This window comes from Taudactylus pleione, unplaced genomic scaffold, assembly GCF_031769625.1.
Source record: "Taudactylus pleione unplaced genomic scaffold, aTauple2 ptg000009l, whole genome shotgun sequence".
Taxonomy (NCBI): Eukaryota; Metazoa; Chordata; class Amphibia; order Anura; family Myobatrachidae; genus Taudactylus; species Taudactylus pleione.
In genome coordinates, this window is record NW_028284412.1 from 3396964 (window position 1) to 3419837 (window position 22874).

Here is a 22874-nt window from a genome sequence, read left to right on the forward strand (position 1 = left end):
GATGGCAAACGCTGCTGGAAGCTGATACAGATGCCATTGTGGTCCGGGTCCCCCGCATACCTCTCCTTCAATTAAGGTCAGTGTATGCAGCACTGTTTCCTACCAGGCTCTGGTCTGTGTAGTTGATCGCAGTGCTTGTAATGCAGGATGTTATCTGTGCATTGTATGTGACTTAAATGCTAGCGCTGTTTGCCTGTACTTTAATTTCTGACTGTCAGCCTTTTCCTATCCCTGTTCTTCTGCTACAGCCCTTGCGGTGCGGTGTCGCAGGGTGTTTATTACCTCACAGTAAACGTGGTTTTTCTGTGTGGGAGGTCACATACGCTCCGTTCACACTCCTCATGTCGGAAAGTGAACGAGGATATCCTCTTCCAGCTATAATGTACTTATATCATGTGCAGTTAGCGGAGGGATATGTAGACGCTGAGGGTTTATGGAGGGCATGTTGTATTATATATCACGCCCCATTTCTGTCACTGTGCCTGCACGAAAAAGGGGACCGCCCTCGACTGGCTAAAATGCTTACAGCCTTTGTGGGCAACGCCCCCTGCGTTTCCCCATAGGGGTTATCGCAGCCTGTGGTGGTCTCATCACATGCAGGGGTCCCTGGACAGTTGATGGTACCCCAGTGTATTTCGCCCCCCCAGGTTTCGCAGGAGCCTGTGTGGGTGAATTTATTGTCCAAATGGTATAGCATCTGATGGACGTTTTACAGGGGTAGTCACCATTTCGGCCTTCTAAACGGCCTTTCGGGTCTCAGACGGGTAAAGACATGACGTCTGATGACGGTGACATTATTGACTTTTTCAGACACGAGCCCCTTAGTGCAAAGGAGGCGTAGTCTGGGTCTAAAGTCTATATACCTGGCCTTCTACGGGCAGTCCGTGCGGCTTTGGTTATTACATATCCCCCCTGGCTAAATCCAAATATGCCTTCTTTAAGGATAAGGGTGTTGCCACTGTAATTCCTCTATCTGGTCAGGTGGATCATTTAGAGGAGGCGTGGAAAATCCGGGTAAGCGGTTCCAGCCTCAAAAACGGTTGACCTTTTGCATACCCCTTTTGCGGATAATTACATTTCCGAATGGGAGTTACCTTTACGGGTAGATTCTCATGTTACACGCCTAGTGAGGAGTGCTACGTTGCCCATGCCCTCCAGGTCCTCTTTGAAGGAGGTTCCAGATTGCAAGGTGCAAATATATCTAAAATCCAATATTCCCTTGCTGGAGGGGCTTCCAGGCCGGCTATGGCCGTGTGCTGGGGGGCCAGAGCCATGGAACACTGAGTAGGTAACTGGATCTCTGCACACTGACTCTCCAGCAGAGCAGGTGGATAGTGGCAAATTCTCAGAGACTTTGCCTCGTTCATAATGAGACAGTCTTACATATAGCCTACTCCTTTCCAGAATCTCCTCGGCAGCAGTAGCGCCTTGCCGCTCCCTGTGGTTGCGCTCTTGGAAAGCGGACGCAGATTCCATTTGGAATGCTTTGCCTTTTACGGGACAAGTCCTGTTTGGCCCTCGTCTGGACGCAAGTTGGACTATAAGCCTTCAGCCTCACGGGACGGGCCTCCTCTCGGGAGCCCCCAGAGTTGGAGGCCGGCTTCTCCAGTTCGCCCAGTGCTGGTGTCTGACCACCATGGACACTGGGGTAAGAGAAGTATTTTCTTGAAGGTATGTTCTCTCCTCCCGGTAAAAGCCTCCCAGACGGTTTTTCGTTACAGGTCTTCTGTCAATTCAGGGCAAGGCCCTGTAATTTTTGAGGGTGTTACACTCTATGCTCCAGGCAGGAGTTATAGTACCTATTCCGTTGCCCCAAAGGGGAACAAGGTATTACTCCATCCTCTTTCTGGTACAGACACCCAATGGGTCTTACCAGGACATTCTCAACCTCGAATCCTTCAACAAATTCTTAAGGGTTCCTCGGTTCGGGAGGGGGACCCTGCATTCCATCATTCAATGGAGCCTGGGAATTTTGTGGTGTCGTTGGTTATATTCAGGGTGACTACCTGAATATCCCTCTTTTCTTAGCACACCAGTGTTTTCCTCAGCTTTGCAGTGGTCGATAAGCATTTCCAGTTTCTGGCATTGCCCCTTGGTCTGGCCTCCGCGCCTCACGGTTTACCAGGGTCATGGTAGTTATGGCAGCCCACCTGCGGATGCAGGGGGTCCGCTTGTTACCCTATCCGAGTGACCTCCTGTTGTTACCACGGTCTCCAGAGATACTTCAGTGCCATATGCAACGGACAATATCTGTGTTGCTACGTTAGGGCTGACTGATAAACTGGAAATGGTCCTCTCTGATTCTTCACAGAGGATGCTCCATATCCCAACATCTGAGGATCTTTGTGATTGAGGAAAAGATCTCTGCATTACAGGCAAAGGTACGCAGTTGCCTGCAGAGTCGCCGAGTGTCTATTCACTTGGCAATGTGGTTCCTAGGTTCCAGGATGTCGCTGTTCGACATGGTGGAGAGTACCCAGCTTCACTCTAAAGAACTTGATCCTCTCCGGATGGGATGGGTTGCCCCATAGGATAAAGTCAATAGGCTTTCCCCGGAGGTTTGTCTCTCTCTGGCCTGGTGGCTGCAGAAAGCTCACCTAAACAAGGGGCACCCCCTTTGGGATTGCGGACAGGGTGCTTCTGACGACGGACGCCAGTATCCGTGGCTGGGAAGCAGTGACGGGTCCACACTTGTTCCAGGGCAGGTGGACACCAGTAGTTTTTGCGCTTCCCATAAACATCTGAGAACTCTGAGCAGTATTCAAGGTTCTCCAGCATGCAGGACAGGTCCTCCACGGAAATACTGTGCAGGTACAGTCTGACAACGCCATCATGATGGCTTATGTAAACCACCTAGGAGGTTCCCGAAGTCAGGCGACACTAACAGTGGTGTCCCGAATTCTGGCTTGGGTGGAAGGCTATATCCCTGCCGTCATCGGCAGTGTTCATTCTTGAATCCTCAGATGGAAAGCAGGCTTTCTCAGCCGTCAAGACGTGCATTCAGATAAATGTCCTCTTTATCAGGAGGTGTTCAATCTTCTGGTGAACAAGTGGAGCCTTTCAGAGATGAGACTCTTCTGATAGACGTAGGTAGGTCCAGTGGACCTTCCAAGTTGTGTATCTCGTCCCTCCGTTATCCCTTCTTCCTCCAGTAATTGCAAGAAGGAGGCACGCTCCTGCTGATAGCTCCAGCGTAGGCCAGATGGCACTATTACTCAGATCTTCGGAGCCTCTCAGTTAACACTCCGAAGCTGTTGCCTCTACGCCCGGACCTGTTGTCTCAGGATCCTGGCTGATACCCAGACCTGGGTTGTCTGTCCTTGACGGTGTGGCGGTGGAGACTGCCCTCTTAAGGTCTAGGAGTTTTTCCAGCTCTATAGTTAACAGGGGCTCTGTTCATGCTAAGAGCTCGGAAGTTTTTATCTGCAAGAATTTACCATTAGGTATGGTATACTTTCTTTCAGGTGTCGCCCTAGAGGCTAGGCTCCTCGGGTATTCCGGATATCCAGAGGTTGGCTTTCCTACAGGTGGGCTTAGATAACGGTCTTCGCCTTGCTTACCTGTAGGTGCAGGTTTCTGCCCTGTTAGTATGGTTTCAGTGTAGGATTGCTACTCTTCCTGATGTCCGCACCTTTGTGCAGGGTGTATGTTATATTCAGCATCCCTTTGTTCCACCTGTGGCTCCTTGGGATTTGGCTGTGGTCCTTAGGGCTCTCTGAGGACCGCCATTTGATCCACTGGGCTCAGTGGATTTCAAATGGCTTACGGCTAGGACTGTATTCCTTCTGGCTCTTAATTTGGCCAGTAGGATCTCAGAATGGGAGGCTCTGTCATGTAGACCTCCCTTTTTCTCATCTTTCCTAGGAACAGGGCAGTGCTTGCCTTTACTTCCCCAGTCCTGTCTGCTGGTGAGGCCTATTTGGCTGTGGTACGGGCGCTAAGAATTTAAGTTGACCGTACCAGTCCATTTAGGAAATCAGACTCTCGGTTTTGTCCTTTCTGGTTTCCATAAAAAGGGTTGGCCTGCCACTACGCTAAATTTGGCAGGATGGATTCACAGGTCTTCCTGTTCCATCCTCTATTAAAGCTCTTCCACTAGGTCTGTGAGTCCTTCGTGGGCAGCTCGACGTGGCGCCTCAGCGGTGATTGGCAGCCACGTGGTCATCTGTCCATATTTTTGTAAGGTATTATGCTTTTGATACCTTGGCCTCTCAGGATGCTTCCTTTCGGCGGCGGATTCTCCTTACAGCACAGGAGCGTCCCCACCCTTAAAGGATACTGCTTTGGGACATCCCCAAGGTATCCTGTGGATACCCTATGGACCCTGAAGTAGAAAATATGAGATATGGTAAGAACTTACCCTTGTTATCTCTATTTCTACGAAGTCCATAGGGTTCCACAGGACTCCCGCCCTGTTGCACCTGTACTGCAGATGGACTTTGATCTGGTCACCGGTTTCTCCGTCTCCTTCTGGTGAGAATGTGATTCTTGTGTGTTACAGACTGTCTTCTCTCTCTTTTTTGCTCCTGCTCCGGCCTATGGCTTGTTACGAAACTGAGTGGCCTGAGGCTCGGGGGCGGGGTATAGGAGAGGGACCCCAGTGCATCCTGGGAGGCTGAAAATTTAACTCTGTGGTGCCTGGATGTCTGCCGCCATCGCCTATACCCCAAGGTATCCTGTGGAACCCTATGGACTTCGTAGAAATAGAGATAACAAGGGTAAGTTCTTACCATATCTCATATTTTTTTATTAAAACTCTGGTCCCTTAGCTTCAAAACAAGACCTACATGAAAGTTCTACCAGAATTAGAAGTAAAGTTATGATTAGTTTTAGTTGACCAGGCAACCATAAATGTAAATTTTTTTGTCATGTTTGCAACCCTGTAGCCTGAACACAGTGTATCACTGAGGGCTAAAATTTTACATATGAAAGTTACTTTATGCCGTCTATCATCCTACCAAATTTCATGAAAATCTGAGACTGTCGGGTTGGAAGCTGTGATGATTTGGCATGGAATGACCCCTACATGGATTGTACAATGAAATGTTTCCCACCTTACCTTTTATGGAAGCTTTAAATAACGTCAGCATGTAGTATTGGTTATTAGTGCATATGATGGCTGAATATATTCATTATGTTCTAGAAATTTATTAAACCTTTATTAAATAAATAATTAAAAAAAAATCAGTAATACAATAGTAAGTAATCTCTATAAACACTGAGAAATATTGCAAAATGTTCTCCAATTTTTATCCTGAGAGCCTCGGGCCGTCCATTAGGTTTATAAAATATATACCGTGTATTATAATCTTGCTTCTAGGAATTTGCTGCAATTTTTTTTATTGAGTATAATGTATGGTTTTCAGAGTAGGATGCAGCAAGTGCTACTGGGTTGGATGGGGTAATCTGTGGAATTACGCCGTGACAACTGTCATTTCCACGAAAACCGGCTTATCGCGCGATTTTCCACTTAACGTGCAACCTATTAGCCTTGACTTTTAGCAGGCGTAAAAGCTTTCACCATGTCCTTAGTAGGCAAAAAGCTGTGCAAAACCCCTATTTTTGGTTAAAAATGTCAGGACTTGGTTCAGAATCACTGGGACATCCTCCTTAATGACTAATTAAGAAAATATAAATTTTTAATTAATTTAATTTGGCCAATAATGACAGTGTTGGAAAATTGATTAATGGATGCGCGACAGGAATATGGGGGTGCTATTTGAGTGGGAGAGGTGTTTTAGAAATTGCAGGTGGGTGTTAGAGGCATATTTTTGAAGGTTTTTTTACGTGTCTTTTTATGACACAAATATGTTCTTATATGCATTTTTATGCCCTCCCAATTGCCAATAATATACATTTATATTGTTATCTTATATCAGTATTGCTTTTTTTTGAGGTACAGGCATATTTCCCTATTTTTACCAATATTTATTGCAGCAAAATACATGAAAAATGATCGAGCGAATGCTGCTTCATGACTTTTGCAATAGGATTGCTTGAAATAAACAGATGCGCTTAGCTGCGATAAGAGATAAAATACATCAAGGGGTGTGCAAACTTAGCATGCGATAAATTATCGCAGTTAATTGAATTCCCACCCATAGTGAGTTTTAGGGGTTTATTTATGAAAGTTCAAATTTGCTTTTGATTTTGTTTGATTTAACTCACCTGAAATCGAATCAAATCAAAATTTGATTTTACTGTCAAAATCCCACATTTATTAAAATTCGATTTTGAATTTGATTTCAAAATCAAATTCAATTATTGATTTTTAACTAGTGATTTCTAGTTCGGTTTTGGCTGTCCATTTCAAAATTTAACATAAATTAACCTATTAAATAGAACACAAAATGGAACACAAAATCCCCCTATTAAGACCTGCTTCATGCTGGTGATTTTAGCAGCATTTTTGTGTGTTGTGTATGAAATTGTTAAAAATAAAAAATAAAAATACATGGGGTCCCCCCAAAAGCAAAATAAGCACCGGCTGTGTGAGACTGTTCTGGTTGTGAAAATACAGGAGGGGTGAGATGTAGGGGTCCCCATATTTCAATAACCAGCACCGTGCTTCTGAGCTGGTCCTGGTTGTGAAAATACAGGGGGAGAAGATGTAAGGTCCCCCATATTTTTAACAACCAGCACCGGGCTCTTAATACTCAGCCCAGGCCTGGGTTTCCTGAGGAAGTGGGGACCCCCAATAAAGAAGTCCCCCCTCTCTAGGAAGCCTCAGGATGGGGCTGAAGCCCGGGGCACCCCTGGATGGTTGGTGTGGGGTTGATGATAGTAGTTTGGTAAAAGGGGCCACTGGTACCTATAATCCATGTAAAGGAACTATTAAAACTAAGACAATACTCACACGCCATTGAAAGTAAAAATGTTTTATGTACACTCACTCTATGCTCACCTTGTTCGGTTATCTTCTCTAGTAGAATCTTGTTGTCTGGTTAAAAAAGAAAACGTACTCGCCTAACCCTTGGCGCAGGTCGGACCTCTAATCCAGTAGCATCCCCGGGCATTAAAGATAACAAACCGCAATCTCCTGATCCATGCTGGATACAGAAGAGCTATATGTCTATACACATACAGCTCTTCTCTGCAAGTGACAGGACCCACAAGGTTTCTTGCACTTGTAGGGCCACCAGCTAATCAGCTGCTGCTACTATAGTAATCGGCTGCTGTTGACTGTGAGTGGCCTGGCTGTCAATTAACAGCCAGGCCACTGAATGGCCTGTCTGTTAGCCAATCAGTGGCCCCTACGTTTGTTTCCACCATATTTTCACAACCAGGACTGGCTCATGAGCCCGGTGCTGTTTTTTGAAAGTACGGGGAATCCCTACCTCTCCCCCCCCCCTCCCCCTGTATTTTCACAATGAGGACCGGCTCACACAGCCTGGTGCTGGTTGTGCTCCTCGGAGGCACCCACGTTATTGGTTTTCTTTTTTCAACACTTTCATATACACAAAAAGCCTGCTAAATTTGTCAGCATGAAGCAGGTCTTTATTTTGGGGATTTTTAATTTTTTTTCTGTGTTCAAATTGAATATTCGTAAATCAGGGGATCCTATGTTCGCCTATGTAAAAGTACCGATGTTTTGACGATATTCGATTTTGAGAGGGATTCTGTTTTATATTCGATTATACATTCGATTTTGACTTTAGTAAGTCTGATGATCAAAATCGAATGCAAAATCACCATAAATCCAAAATCGAGCTTTTGTAAATATACCCCTAATGTGTTGGTTAGATCAGTATATTTCAAGTATTACATGTGTGAATCTTGCAGCTGTGATACAGATGTTAGAGTATTGATGAATAATGTCTTAGATTGTTTTTTAATATTAACTTTAACATTTATTTCAGGAGACATTGATAGTACATCTTAATTATTATTTTTACTTTTTATTACTAGAACACCACAAGGGGTCTACAGCTCTGTACAGAGTGAATATAAAAGTACAGTGCAAAAATAACCAGACTAAACAATATATACTGTACATAATGGTCAAAAACTACACTGAACCTGTGCTCCAGTTGATGAGCACAGCAGACATGTTCAAAGCTGCAAAATTCTAATGAAATTCCAAGGGGAGGAGTGGATGACGTTGGAAAGGATATAAAGGATACACAGGGGAAGTGGGCCCTGCTCATGAGATGTTACAATCTATTAGGGATGGGGCTGGGACAGTCAGATATGGGTGGCACAGGGGGGTAAGCAGAACAGTTGACAGGCTTTGTTAAAGAAAAAGTTGCTTAGAGCTTGTTTGCTTTGGAGGGAAGAGAAGAGTCTCAATGGAGAGGGTGTGAGTTCTAGTGGTGGTGGAGAGCAGCATGGGAGAAGTCCTGATGTTTGGTGCTTGTGGATGTAATCGGTTGGGAATAGAAGTGGCGTCCATTGGCAGAGCAAAACAGATGGGCATGTGGATTAAATGAGGGCTTTATAGGTGAGCGTGAGGCATTTGAATTTGACTCTAGAGAAGAGACAATGCAAGGGCAGGGCCTGATTTAGAGCAGTTAGAGGGAAAAGTTATCAGAGTAGCTGCATTGAGGATGAACTCCAGTCAACAGCGGCGGGAGTAGGGAAAGTCAAATAGAACATGGGTTGGGGTATGAGAGAGATCTAAAATGGTGATGGGTGAATGGTAATGAAGTGCAGCAGCGAACTCAAGTCACATAAGAAAAGCAAATATCCAATTAAGGACCTACACTTGGTGATGAATGCATAATATAGTTTTTATAACAGTCCGATGCCTTAAATTCCAAACATCCCTACCAGGTTGCACAATACTCAGTGAATTTTCCATGGTCTTGTAGTAATCAATACTAGAATACCAATCTTTGAGAGTATAAGGGGAAGAAGATTTCCAATGCTTAGGAACCACCGCCCTGGCTGCATTACTGAGGTGACATAATACATCTATTTTATCTTATGACAATGTTGATCATTCTTTAGAGAATTGCCACCTATCTAGGATTGCTCAAGACAGTCCAGAACTCAGGATACTCCTGAGTCCAGACTATCAGCAATCCCAGCAGGTAGCCTCCGAAAATCTAAAATCTTTTTTTCCTCCATACTTACCGTCATCATTACTAACCTCTCTGCTTCCACCTTCACCCTGCCGCCAGTTCTTCCGTGTGACTGCAGTCTGCTTCTATGGCTGCAGACACAGACTGCTCAGTGCCACCACGTACCTATGCAGTAGTTAAAACTATGGTAACACTATGTTAAAAGTGACAGTATTCAAAATAATAATTCAAAAGTGTTGCAAAAGTATTTCACCAGTGAAACCAAATGTGGCAGTGTCACAGACAGAATGCTGAGTTTACGAATATAGGCCCTGATTCAGACCCACTCGCGAGCGGCTGTCCGCTCGCAAGTGGGTCGATGTTCTGCACTGAGCATGCGCACGACGGAGGGAGCGCCAGACGTGACGAGCGAAGGAAAGTCCTTCGCTCGTTGTGTCTGATCAAAGGGGGCGTGCTGTCGATGTTGATTGACAGCACGCCCCCTTTGGTGGGCGTGTCGGGGGCGTGCCTCCCTGACGGGGGCGTTCCCACGGGAACGCCTCCCGTCAGAAGCCGGCCCACTGACATCACTAGTGATGTCAGTGGGAGTGATTTTGGCTCTGATAGAGCCAAAATCACTCCAGAGCTTGAGTTTGAAAACCTCAACCGCAGGCTCCGGCTCGCAGTTTCGATGGTCGCGATGGTCACGACCATCGCGACCATCAAACTGCACGCTCGTATAGGCTGTGGGTGGTGACCCACAGCTATACGAGCGTCCAGGAGGACGCTCCATTTTTATGGAGGGCGGCCCTCATTCAGAGCGTGCGCTCTGCTCAGAGAGTACGGCTCTGAATGAGGGCTATAGTTCACTGTTTTATTGATCAGAGTTCTGTGTGCAAAGGACTATACGCTTTTATTGTGTTGCAGCCTTATAAACTAATCCCCCATATATAAACACTACTATTTTTATAGGTAAGATCTTTATCCAGTGTATGCTCTTCATTTATATATTTTGTAGCTGCAATGTATTTATATTTTGTTCCCCTTGACCTGTGCATAGCCCACCCTCTCCTGGTGCCCAGTGCACCTGTGTAAAAGGCAAATACCAAGTTGATAGTGTAAAATGTAGACCCTAGTTGGAATGGCTGCTCCTCTTCTCTCTGTCTTTGCTCATCGACTGCAAACCACTCTATCACCACCATTATAATTGGTTATAGAGTTGTTACTTCTCCTTTAGCAAATTCAAGTTCATTGAAGAAGGAATGATCTCGCGCTATCAATTATAGAGCTGGTTCCCAGCAATCACAGTGGCACACCACGGCAATTAATTCGGAGATGTCTGTATCTGGGACATATATTTAATTTACCATCGTCCATTTCAGATTTGGGCAGTCGACACTTGTAGACATTCAGATGATTGACACCAGAATGTCGACAGGGTCTGATTGTCAACCTGGTCAATGGGACGACAGCCACTATGTCGATATGGTTAAAATGTAGACAGTTAACGTGTCAACACATGGGGTCTTTTTTTAACATATTTTATCCCAAACCTAACCCTAATAAACATGATTAAAAAGTCAACATTTTGGTGTTGACATGTTAAATGTCAACATTCTGTAAATGTGATGATATTTTAACCCTGTCAACCTATATACATGTTGACATACTGATTGTCGACCTTGACCATTCTGAAAATCGACATTGTGGTATCGACCTTGTGAATTTCAACAAGTTGACGAATACCAAATCTGTGACCTGCACACTAATCCGTGCCTATACCCCATTTAATTTATTAACAGCGCTTTACTGATAATAATTCAGTCACTCACATCAATCCCTGCTCCAGTAGAGCTTACAATCTATATTTCCTATCACATGTACACACAATGGTTAATTTTTTGTCACCAGCCAATTAACCTACCACTATGTTTTTGGAGTGTCGGAGGAAATCTGTACAAACACGGGCAGAACTTCCAAACTCCACAAAGATTGGCCATGACCGGGAATTGAATTCATGACCTTAGTGCTGTGAGGCAGTAATGCTGACCACTACTTCACCATGTTGCTCACTCCATTTGATTTACTAAAAAAACTGACCCATAAAAAGAAAAGAAAAGTTCCTTTCTGAAATAAAAATATTGTACAAGTATTTGGCAGTTGAGGAGATCTAGCCAAGAGACCAAATGGAGAAACAATAGGAAAATAAACTACTGTGCAAGAGAAATATGGCATGGGCTATTTATTTAGCTGCTTATTGCTGGTTATCTCTTTCAGTGTACATACCTGGACTTTTGATTGCATAAGGCTATGTTTCTCTACCTGGCAGGTATTGCATAGAGGAGAGCCCATGAAAACATATGAAATTATTTTTAGCGCATTACACAGTAATTACACCTCTAGAGTCCACTTTGTGACATGTGTATGATGTAGTCTATTGATTCTTACGGGAAATTTACATATTTACAGTACATATGGAGGAGGGAGGCACATATAGAAACCGTTGTAATTCCTACTCCGTTCACCTGATTTGGATGTAATTACCCTCAAATTAAATGTGAAAGCCTGCAGTTAAAGCACATCTTGTTTGTTTCATTTCAAAGCCATTGTGGTGGTGAATAGAGACCAAAATATGAAAATTCTGTCAATGTCCCAATATTTATGCACCTGACTGTATGTGCCCAGTCTGTTCCTGGTGGCTCTGTAGGTTTTTGTTTTTTTTCTTTTAACTAGAAAAAGGTTAAATGAATGATTAAATTTAATTGCCACATTGTTGTTTTCCTGGGCAGGTTTTTTCTTTTTTGGTGTGTTTATTTTTCATTGCTAAATAAATTTTAATATGCCTAGTTGCAAGTCCCACATCTGCGTACCTAAGTGAAAGGGACAATGCTGACACAGCAGATGCGCCTCTTGTTTTAGTGTACTTAGAGACACGCTCACGTCCTGCTTCCTGCAGGCTAAGCACTATCCACGTCTGTGAGTAGCCTATTATTCATAGCTCAGGTAGAATGATCTTCCCAGTGGGATTCTGTAACCCACTGCAATCTCTTGAAGTGAAATAAATAATAGCGCCACAGATGGCGTGTTCCTCTTCACAATTTTACTTGTTGTGTCTATCAGAGAAGACCTACATTCCCTTTAATTTAATTGTGAATTGACACTTCAGGAGTATTCAGAAGAATGCATATGTTACTTCAAGTTTCTCCCATACCGTCTAATATGAAATTAATGATATGTAATGTTTAGGCTATGCCTGTTTGCTGTGCTAATGTTTCACTCTGCCAGCAATTTCTTTTATTTAAAAGAAAGGCAGTATGTATATACAGTCAGGTCCATAAATATTGGGACATTGACAGAATTTTCAGATTTTGGCCTCTATTCACCACCACAATGGTTTTGAAATGAAACAAACAAGATGTGCTTTAACTGCAGACTTTCACATTTAATTTGAGGGTAATTACATCCAACTCGGGTGAACGGTGTAGGAATTACAACAGTTTCAATATGTGCCTCCCACTTTTTAAGGGGCCAAAAATAATGGGACTATCAACTCAAAAGCTATTTCATGGACAGGTGTGGGCTATTCCCTCATTATTTCATTATCAATTAAGCAGGTAAAAGGTCTGGAGTTGATTCTAGGTGTGACATTTGCATTTGGAATCAGTTGCTGTCAACTCTCAATATGAGATCCAAAGAGCTGTCACTATCAGTGAAGCAAGCTGTCATTAGGCTGAAAAATCAAAACAAACCCATCAGAGTGATAGCAAAAACAATAGGTGTGGCCAAATCAACTGTTTGGAACATTCTTAAAAAGAAAGAATGCACCGGAGAGCTCAGCAACACCAAAAGACCAGGAAGACCACAGAAAACAACTGTGGTGGATGACAAAATAATTATTTCCCTGGTGAAGAAAAACCCCTTCACAACAGTTGGCCAAATCAAAAACACTCTCCAGGAGGTAGGTGTATATGTGTCAAAGTCAACAATCAAGAGAAGACTTCACAAGAGTGAATATAGAGGGTTCACCACAAGATGCAAACCATTGGTGAGCCACAAAAACAGGAAGACCAGATTAGAGTTTGCCAAACAACATCTAAAAAAGCCATTACAGTTCTGGAACAACATCCTATTGACAGATGAGACAAAGATCAACTTGTACCAGAGTGATGGGAAGAAAAGAGAAGGAAAGGAACTGCTCATGATCCAAAACACACCACCTCATCAGTGAAGCATGGTGGTAGTGTCATGGCGTGGGCATGTATGGCTGCCAATGGAACTGGTTCCCTTGTATTTATTGATGATGTGCCTGCTGACAAAAGCAGCAGAATGAATTCTGAAGTGTTTCGGGCAATATTATATGCTCATATTCAGTCAAATGCTTCAGAACTCGTTGGACAGCACTTCAGAGTGCAGATGGACAATGACCCGAAGCATACTGCAGAAGCAACCAAAGAGTTTTTTAAGGCTAAAAAGTGGAATGTTATGCAATGGCCAAGTCAATTTAGTGACCTGAATCCGATTGAGCATGCATTTCACTTGATGAAGACAAAACTGAAGGGAAAATGCCCCAAGAACAAGCAGGAACTGAAGACATTTGCAGTAGAGGCCTGGCAGAGCATCACCAGGGATGAAACCCAGCGTCTGGTGATGTCTATGCGTTCCAGACTTCAGGCTGTAATTGCCTGCAAAGGATTTGCAACAAAGTATTAAAAAGTGAAAGTTAGATTTAGGATTGTTTAGTTTGTCCCATTACTTTTGGCCCCTTAATAAGTGGGAGGCACATATAGAAACCGTTGTAATTCCTACACCGTTCACCTGATTTGGATGTAATTACCCTCAAATTAAATCTGAAAGTCTGCAGTTAAATCACATCTTGTTTGTTTCATTTCAAAGCCATTGTGGTGGTGAACAGAGGACAAAATATGAAAATTCTGTCAATGTCCCAATATTTATGGACCTGACTGTATGATAATATATCTCGGCAGTGATATATAACACTTACGGTTGTGAACGACATGTTTTTACCATTTGAAAAATTTGGCTTTGATTGCAGCTAGTGTATATTCAGCGTATCTGTAAGTGATTGACTTACTGAATTGATATATTTTCATACCTATACCTTTTTCTTTTTTAGACCAAAATCCAACTATATCCCTCTTACCTCCGAAATTTCCCTTCTGTTGGTTCTGTATGTACTGTTTCAATGACTCCCAATACTGTATGTCTATTTTGTAGCAACATTATTTAATATCATTCCCTCTGAATTATGACGGTGCTTGTAGCAGTGAACAGTAAGCTGCATTTTGTATGAATTGTATCCAGTAGTGTATCGTTGGCTATGCATATTTTTATGGATGGATGTATGTACATTTAAGTGTGTACCTCTGATCATTTGAATATACTTGGAGTTTGATCTACTTATAAAAATGTATTGCCACTGTGTTTTTGTGTAGCTGTGAAATCTGTTGACACAATGAGATAACCGGTGATTAAAATTGTTTATTTTTATTAAACTTCAGTGAGCGCCACATGTTTGGCACTGGGGTATGGTTTTTATAGAGTGACACATTGCAGTTATTGGAAAGAAGCATTGAAAAGCAGGATTGCTGTATATGAATTGTGAATGCACTAATGACGCATCCTTCTGTTTTTTTAGGGATGAGAGTGGCCGGGTGCTATGTGGAGTCATGAGAATTGGCCTGGTTGCCAAAGGTTTGCTCATTAAAGATGATATGGAGCTAGAACTGGTACTTCTGTGCAAAGAGAAACCAACAGAGAGCTTGTTAGTGACTGTAAGAGACAACCTTCCTCTACAAATCCAGGTGGGATGCAGCTATAGACTTAACTCTTAGGGCTTGTTCACAGGGGCTTTGAAAAATGTTGCTAGTTACAGGCGTACACAAAACCTTGTCTTAGCAAGGGGAATTCATACATGACAAATTATTTATAGTGGCCTTTTTAGACATATAGTGAAATAGGGCTGATTCACAGTTGGGAACAAATCGTGAAAAGAGCAACTTTGCACTTGGACAAACCATACCGCAATGTAATGGGTGCAAATGTATGTACATTTATTTTAATTTTGCTTTGCATGTAGGGTACAGTAAATACTGGACAGCTTTATTTTAACAATGCAATTTAGTTTTCAGTAAGGACTCACCCCTCCCAACTCTAAATCTCTCATTTGCTCCCAACTCAGAGTAAGCCTCATAGGGCCGTATTCAATTAGAAGCGAAAAGTCCCGTACTTTTCGAATGCCGGACTTTTCGCCGACATTGCTGGTTTTGCATGCGAAAAAGTATCGCGTGCGTCCCCGCTTATCCACCGTATTCAATTCCAAAGGGCACGAAAACGCGTCCCGGCGACACTTAAACAGGCGAAAAGTGCCTGGCAGATATGGGGAAATCAGCCTGACACCCCCCAAAAGATGCACTGACATGGGGGATCACTATGGTTACTCCCGAATAGCTCTGCTGGAGGTATTTGGGGTGCTTAAATGCTCTCAATTGGTGCTATTTTGCGTCTTTGCACAAGTGGTGAAGAATAGCACACGATGCACTGTAAAAGTCTGGATGCAGGAGATATCGTTTGAAGATTGGACACCAGATCGTGTGCAGAGCTGCCGGGGACAGTTTCAAGGGAAATCGTACACATCGGCTCATCGTGTGCAGATCGCTATGTGTGTGGGCACCTTAAAAAAGCGTTAACGCACCTTCAGCAAGCACCTGCAATGCAATCAAAAATACACCTCCCCCATACTTGCAAACCACCCCAAAGTCTATTTCGCAAATTTTTAAGTTTGTACCCCAACGTTGAAAAAGGGGGTGAAAACGTTTAGTAATTTTTGGGGGTGTTTAATTCTTTTTTGGATCTTTTTGATGCAGTTCATCTTTGGGGACCTGCCCTAAGAATGCAGGGTGGTTTCCCCACCTTTGCACCCCAAAACCGCAATTCTGCACTTTTTTCCGCCAACTATTCATAGGTGAAACTTTTTCGCCAGGTACATTGCATTGCGTTTTCGCACAGGCGAAAAGTCGCAACAATTGAATACAGGGATAAGTTTCCGCCGGCTAAATAACGTCACCGGCGAAACTTTTTCGCAAAAAAACAGCTTTTCGCCGCTAAATTAATACGGCCCATAGTAGCAAATACTTGGAAATATTGCCTGTATACTAGAGAGGAGTAGAAATGGAACCATATGTTATTGATCTTGTTTCTTTGTCAACTTGGTTAGTGCTACAGTTAATTTTTCACTGTTGTCTCTTAATAAATGTTCAAGGTTGTTGTGCCATTGTATCCCGATATGCTATCACAACTGTTTAACTCTATTCTGGCTTCATCACTTTTCTCAGAAACTCACAGAAGAGGCGTATCAAGTGGAACAGTGCATAGAGGATGCATCAATAGTCATACATAATTCAAAGGAACCCAAGTTAACCCTTAAAGTTATTCTTACATCCCCACTGTTCAGAGAAGAGGAAGACCGAGCAGGTGGAGGTACTTGGGTTTTCATCTGTCAGTTGTTGTGAGAAACAGGTTGTTTGGCAGTGCACACCAACCCTCTCCAAAGTTTACTGTTTTAAAACCGATATATGCCATACGTTTTTAATGACTCTTGCCTGCATTTTCTCATCTGGTTGTTGGTAGGGAAATTCACATTTAAACAATGCATAATTTGAAGATGGTAAATGTTACTTATTTTGAAGTCTCTCCGTTTGTGGTATTGAACAGATTCTGTTACACAACCTCAGTGCTGTTCCTCGACCTCCTAATAATATATAAATTTTAGTCTTTTCCGTGTGTGGAGTATACACACCTCACAGGTAGACACCGCGCGTTTCCTGTTTAGCAAATTGACTGTCCTTTGTGGTTCGGACCAAATTAAGCCAGCCTTTTTTTGATAATGTGTTTATAGCAGCTATGAGGTTGGGTAAGTCATAAGTAACATAATACTAATGTGGTCATGATTTTCTTTATTTTTATTTCTCTTGTTTTTTTTTCCCCCCCTCTTCATTTTATGGTCTGTAATATTTGCTTCAGCTTCCCAAGCCTGTCCCTACAAACTTGCCAAGCAACACTGGACCTATGTCAGACCTTTGACCAACAGGCCACACTCTGTCATGTCAACTGAGGCAGCCTGCCCACCTGGGCAAGATGGACTCCCTGTCGCTCCTCCCATCTCTAGCCCCACCCTCTACTTTCTGTCCTTCCCACAAACATCAGCTATACAGTGTCAAATGTTGGTCAGTTAAAAAGTCAATGGGACCATCTGGGAAGAATCATAGCTAATTAAAGAAGTGTATTGTTTACATTCTTCTTGCATCAAATAGAACATATTGGTGGCATTCTATACATTGTATACACTACTAGGGGAATGCAGATACTACACAGAATATGCTGCTTGGAATAAAATGCATAGTCCCATTTCCATTTGCAGAATTCGAATTCATAGCTATTCCACTATCTGTGAGCTATTAAAATAGTGTTTTCAGTACAGGTTCTCCATCAGTTACTTATTAAAAACCAAAACAAAATCTATTGTGTTAATAAACATTAAACGCTCTGTTAATTATATTGCAATAATCTCATGTGTATCCCTATATATCCATAGTGATATATACATGCACAAGGTTTAACGTCACAGAACGTTGGATATTAAAATACTTTATTTTCAACAGCTAGTAGAATACATTTTATTGTTTGCCTGAGCAGAGGAAAACTGCACAATCCAACCATTTGAACCGCACAGGCAAATTAAAATGTTGTTAAATCTTTTTAAGGAACTTGTATATCAGCTAATTATTTTTCCATGAGATGAAGTGTCAATGATTCCAAGTTATTGTACTTAGAATACTTAAGTTGATTAGCAATGTGTATTAAGTATTTGCACACACCCCCCCATCCCTTTTTCTTATTTTATTGTAATTCTCATGAATTGTATCTGTATTCCCTTATATTATATACCTGTTTAAATCATGCATCCATCATAAGGGTATAACTGACCAATATTTCCCGAGGTATGGTTTTTGACTATGCTATTCTATATCCTAACCACACCAAGCAGCGTAGGTGCAGTGGACCTGTCCTGTGTGTATTTCATGCAGTCAGAATGATGCTGGTGTCTTCATGGGCTGGCCTCATTAGTACAGTATATCATTCTGTTGGTGTTTGCTCTGTTGTGTAATGGGACCACGATGCACATTTTCTGCTACCCTCCTAAGATATGCAATCTCTACTGCGGAATATTGTATGTCTGCTTATTGCTCAGTCATACAATTTATAGGACTATATATATGCACTGCTACAGATTATAAGGGGTACATTTACTAAAGTGAGAGTTTTTAGAAGTGAGTTTTAAAAGTGATGTTGCCCATAACAACCAGTCAGATTCTAGTTATTGTCTTCTAGAAGGTGCTAGTTAAATGTTAAGTAGATTCTGATTGGTTGCTATGGGCAACATCACTTCTAAAACGCGCTTCTAAAAACTCTCACTTTAGTGAATTTACCCCTAAGAATGATAGTTTCAAATAGATGGCATATTTTTCTATGCAATACATGAGGTATAACGCTGTTTCTAATACTGAACATAATACGTTAGGGATGACGTCACTAGTCATAAAGCATAAATAATTACATCACTCACTGCTACCTAAAGTTTATGTATGGAATAATGCAATCCCAACTGTAAATGTATAATGACATTAGAAGTAACCGAAGATGTACGTGACCAATCAAAACTGTTGGTCAAGTGTTTTTATACAGGTTGCAAATGTCCCTGGAAACTTTTAATATCCATACTAGTTGTTCCAATATCCATAATATTTTACAGTAGGCAATGTATTATTATTATACACAAGCTTTTCTAATCAACATGGAAATAACCTCAAAACTCAGATTATAAGTGATGACCTCAAAACACATTGCTTATACAGATATATCCTGGAGTTTTTGCAAATATTACAATCACTTATATAGTATAGCAATATATATCTTTATTAGTTACGTTGATTTGTTAGGTGCGCACAGTGCTCATAGTGCAGGGCAGTGGAAAAGAAGGACATACATCATACAGGATGATACAAGGTAAACTAAATAAATGCTAACCTCAAAACAAAGAGGTAGGGAGGGCGCTGCTCATGAGAGCATATGCAGTCTAGAAGAGGGCACAGCTGAAGCAAGAGATGTTGGTGTGGTTTAGAGTGGAGATTGGGACAGATTTGTGAGGTCCATTAGTGTGGGTAGTGTAGGTGGGCGATAGGGTCATTTCTCTAATAAACTGATAAATTTTCAGAGAAGGTTTAAACATATGAAGGCTGCTGGAGAGTCTGCTCGGGTGTGGTAGGGAATTCCATTATTAAGTAGCAGCATGGGAGAAGTCCTGTAGGTTAGAGTGAGAAGAGGTTATCAGAGATAAGGTACAGATCAGAGGTATATCTAAAGGCGCATACATACTGGTCGATTCTTAACGATATCGTTGAACAATGTATCGTTCAAATCGTCCAGTGTGACGAACGCTCCCGCGGGTCGTTAACGATATCCCCAGTCTGTACATGCAGCTCAATCTCTGGATATATCGTTAATGATGCCATGCTGCCGATTGGAACATGGCCCCGCTCAGGTAAACCATTGTCATAATTTTAATTCAAGATATGTGTTGATCTTATCTAGTTCAGTATATTAATAATGTTTGTAATAGTGTTGTAGTTTGTTTGCAGATTGATAGTTATATAATTGTTACAGATCTTTTCTGTTACTGTCTTTAATGCCACGCTATGAGAATATTTGTCACATCTATAGAGATCTATTTATTTTCTCTTTATAAAAAAAAAAATATATGTTAGACCAATAAAGTGTGCTTTAAAACATTCAGGCTATGTGCAACTGGTCCTTGATCATAAGAGCGGTTAATCAAAATTTAAGCCCCTGCGAAGTCTGGGCCTAACATGCAAGCAGATCATGAAGACACTTCATTCTAATGATGTTAATGTACAAGACAGTCTGATGCAAGTCTGTTTTCTTCTTTCCCTCACCCATGATCCTTTCATCTGTACTTTTGATAGGATTCTGCGCACAGGTGCTGACTGGCTGCATGACAATGCTCTGCTTGGACGTGATAATTGCAGTTCACCCTATATTTGATATACCACTGTACACTGGGAGACAGAGCATACTTTGTTCCATATCTGTCAGGACTGAAGTGCCATGTTTATGGTAGATGTGTAGCCAGCTGACAGGAAATTGAAGCCGAGAGCTGTACCTGCCAATCGCCTTCAGCTCTATGTTTGTTCTTACAAGTGTTTTATCAAAACTCCCATAGATTAATATTACCAGACAAACTAACTATATCCATGCTGTGCAGCTCGTGTGCCTTTGTGTGGGCTGAATAAGAATGTAGCCTTTCCCTGCGCTAAGATGGAGGCATTTTATTACCAATACTCGTGAGGTACTCTTTCCTAGCCAATGGTTAGACAGCATTCTCATGAATATTCATTCAGACAACAAAATGGCTGCCTTCGCTGTAGATCAGCGGTACCGTACACTTTAAATTCATACACGGATCCTACCACGCAGCGCAATTACCGAACAACCACATCACTGTTCATTTTGGCCACACACCTAGGACTGTATCCCGCCTTTCCGCTCTATAGCTGAGCAGCCAAATCACTTTGTGGCCTGTTTGTCCTCAGCATATAATTTAACACGCAGGCAGACAAAAACCATATGCTGTCCGAATGTTTATCTTTTTATTTATAAAGTGCTGCCATATGACGCACTGATGTACATTGAAGGGATCCTGACATGGCACAAGCAAATTGGATACAATGACCTGTAGCATTAGATAATGATGGATATGATGATGCATAAATAAGCTTACAGTCTACAAACATGCCTAAAATGACGTGATCGGTTAGAGATGCAGATGTTTTGGATCAATTTACCTATATCAGTCAGTTTTACCAGCTTCAGTTACAGACCATTCTTACAAATATAGCAGATAGAGATAAGTGTTGTCATAAACTTTTCTTAGTCAAACTAGAATTCCAACTGTATGCAAAACGCCAGTAACTCTTCCATTCTCCCTTGTACAGTTTGGGTGGAGCCCCTTTATAGCTGCTGATATGAGAACTCAAATTAGCTACACATCTGCGGTATTGTCTTTTCTAGATGAACATATAGGGTTTGGCACGGGATGCGGGTATAAGTATGTCTATCATATAAGTATATGCTCTGTCCCAGATGCCCATCAGATAGGTTAATATGGTTGGCAAAGTACGTTTAGTTCTGCAACTCCCAGTGTGCTCTGGATATCTCTAAGCCATTGTTATCATGACACTATTCCCTGATCTCACAACACAAAGGCTATTGAAGCTTTACCCAAAAATTGTGATTTCTAGCTGTCAAGAGACTAGCACATTTCTGCAGCCTTTCAGTCTGTGTTTTCAGTTCTTCATAACCACTCATTTACTGTAGTTATTTCCAATTTATATGTGAACTTAGAGCAGATGTTCACATTGAAATGTAATGGCTAAATCCATGTGCTTTGCAAGCTATGCCTTAGACCTCCCATTTAAAGGTACAGTCCTACATTTTATTTTATTTTCCATATCTGATGCTTAAGCATTTTTGATTTTTTTTAAATTAAAAATAGAAAAACTCCTTTCATAATTATGACGTAAATAAATCTATATAGTACACTAAACATCAACTTTGAAATTAGCTTGCTCCCTGAAAAGATTGCAGGAGAGAGTCAATTTAGCACTGCTTTTATTAATGTTAAAATAAACTTATATTGGCACCCGTGCGAGTTAGTGGGTCAGTAACAGGAGCATTCTGCATCAACGACCATAGCTACAGTAAGTAATGGGAAAGCCCAAAGCATCACACAATTTCTGTAATTATCTGTTGCAGTAGCCAAGAAAGTGACATGGTTTTTGCAGTGTAAACACCTGAATTTGTTAACACTAGTTACTTTTTGCCTTTTATTGCATTTATTACTTCAGTGGCCTAAAAAAAATGTATATGTTTGTGAATCCCTTAAGCAGTGGAGTAGGGGAGGTGACTATGCTAATCGCATCCCCAGCCATATCTACGGATGTTCAAGATAGATGTCACAAAGATTGCACTGCTACTTTTTGCATGTATGTAGTGTAAAAAAGGATTCACAAGAGGTGCGGAGACTTAGGAGTCAATATTGCAAGAATGCACATCACTTATTCAACCAATGATACCTGTGATGTACACATATATAAACCTTTATATATAGTGCCATTGTATTACACAGCTCTTTGCAGGGCTTGTTTTAATCACTTAAATAAATCCCTGCCACAGTTACAGCCTACAACATAAACACATCACACACACTAAAGGCAGAGCCGGCCCTAGCCAAATTAGTGCCCTAGGCAAGATTTTTGGTGGTGCCCCCTTTCCCGTGGGATCCTGAAAAGGGGTGTGGGCAGCACAGCACGGTATCAGCACCCACCCTCACCCACCACCCCTATCCCAGCAGAGCACCCCTCTCCTAGCAGTGAGCACCATAGCACTCCGGCCCTCTCCAAGTTTCAAAATTACTTTACTTGAGTGCAGACTGCAGAGCCATCCGATTCAAGGTACAGCAAACCACGGGCAGCGGACGTGCTTTCCCATCTCAGGCTGGCAGGCCGCAGCTGTGTGATGATTGCTGGAGGTGGAACCCAGAGCTGTGAGGTGTGACTCACTACTCCGAGCTCCGCAAAGGCCCATGGTGCAGCAGCCCTCCTGTGACCATTTACTTATAGTTCTGAATGAGCCTCTGCCCATGCGCAGAAGCTCATTCTGATTGTTTGGCGCCTCAGAGCCGGCCCGGTGCTAACCCCTAGCCACTGCCCAGGTGCT

General features: G+C 42.2%; 1 protein-coding gene across 4 annotated transcripts in view; it reads left to right on the forward strand.

Annotated features, from left to right (window-relative positions):
• Positions 1-22874, forward strand: part of STRBP (spermatid perinuclear RNA binding protein) — a 197834-nt gene that overhangs the window by 121459 nt on the left and 53501 nt on the right. For all 4 annotated transcript variants that reach the window (XM_088466890.1, XM_088466914.1, XM_088466898.1 and 1 more), the window contains exons 5-6: positions 14659-14824; positions 16355-16499. In XM_088466890.1, coding sequence (XP_088323016.1) covers positions 14659-14824; positions 16355-16499 — 311 coding nt within the window. The remainder of the gene's footprint in view (positions 1-14658; positions 14825-16354; positions 16500-22874) is intronic.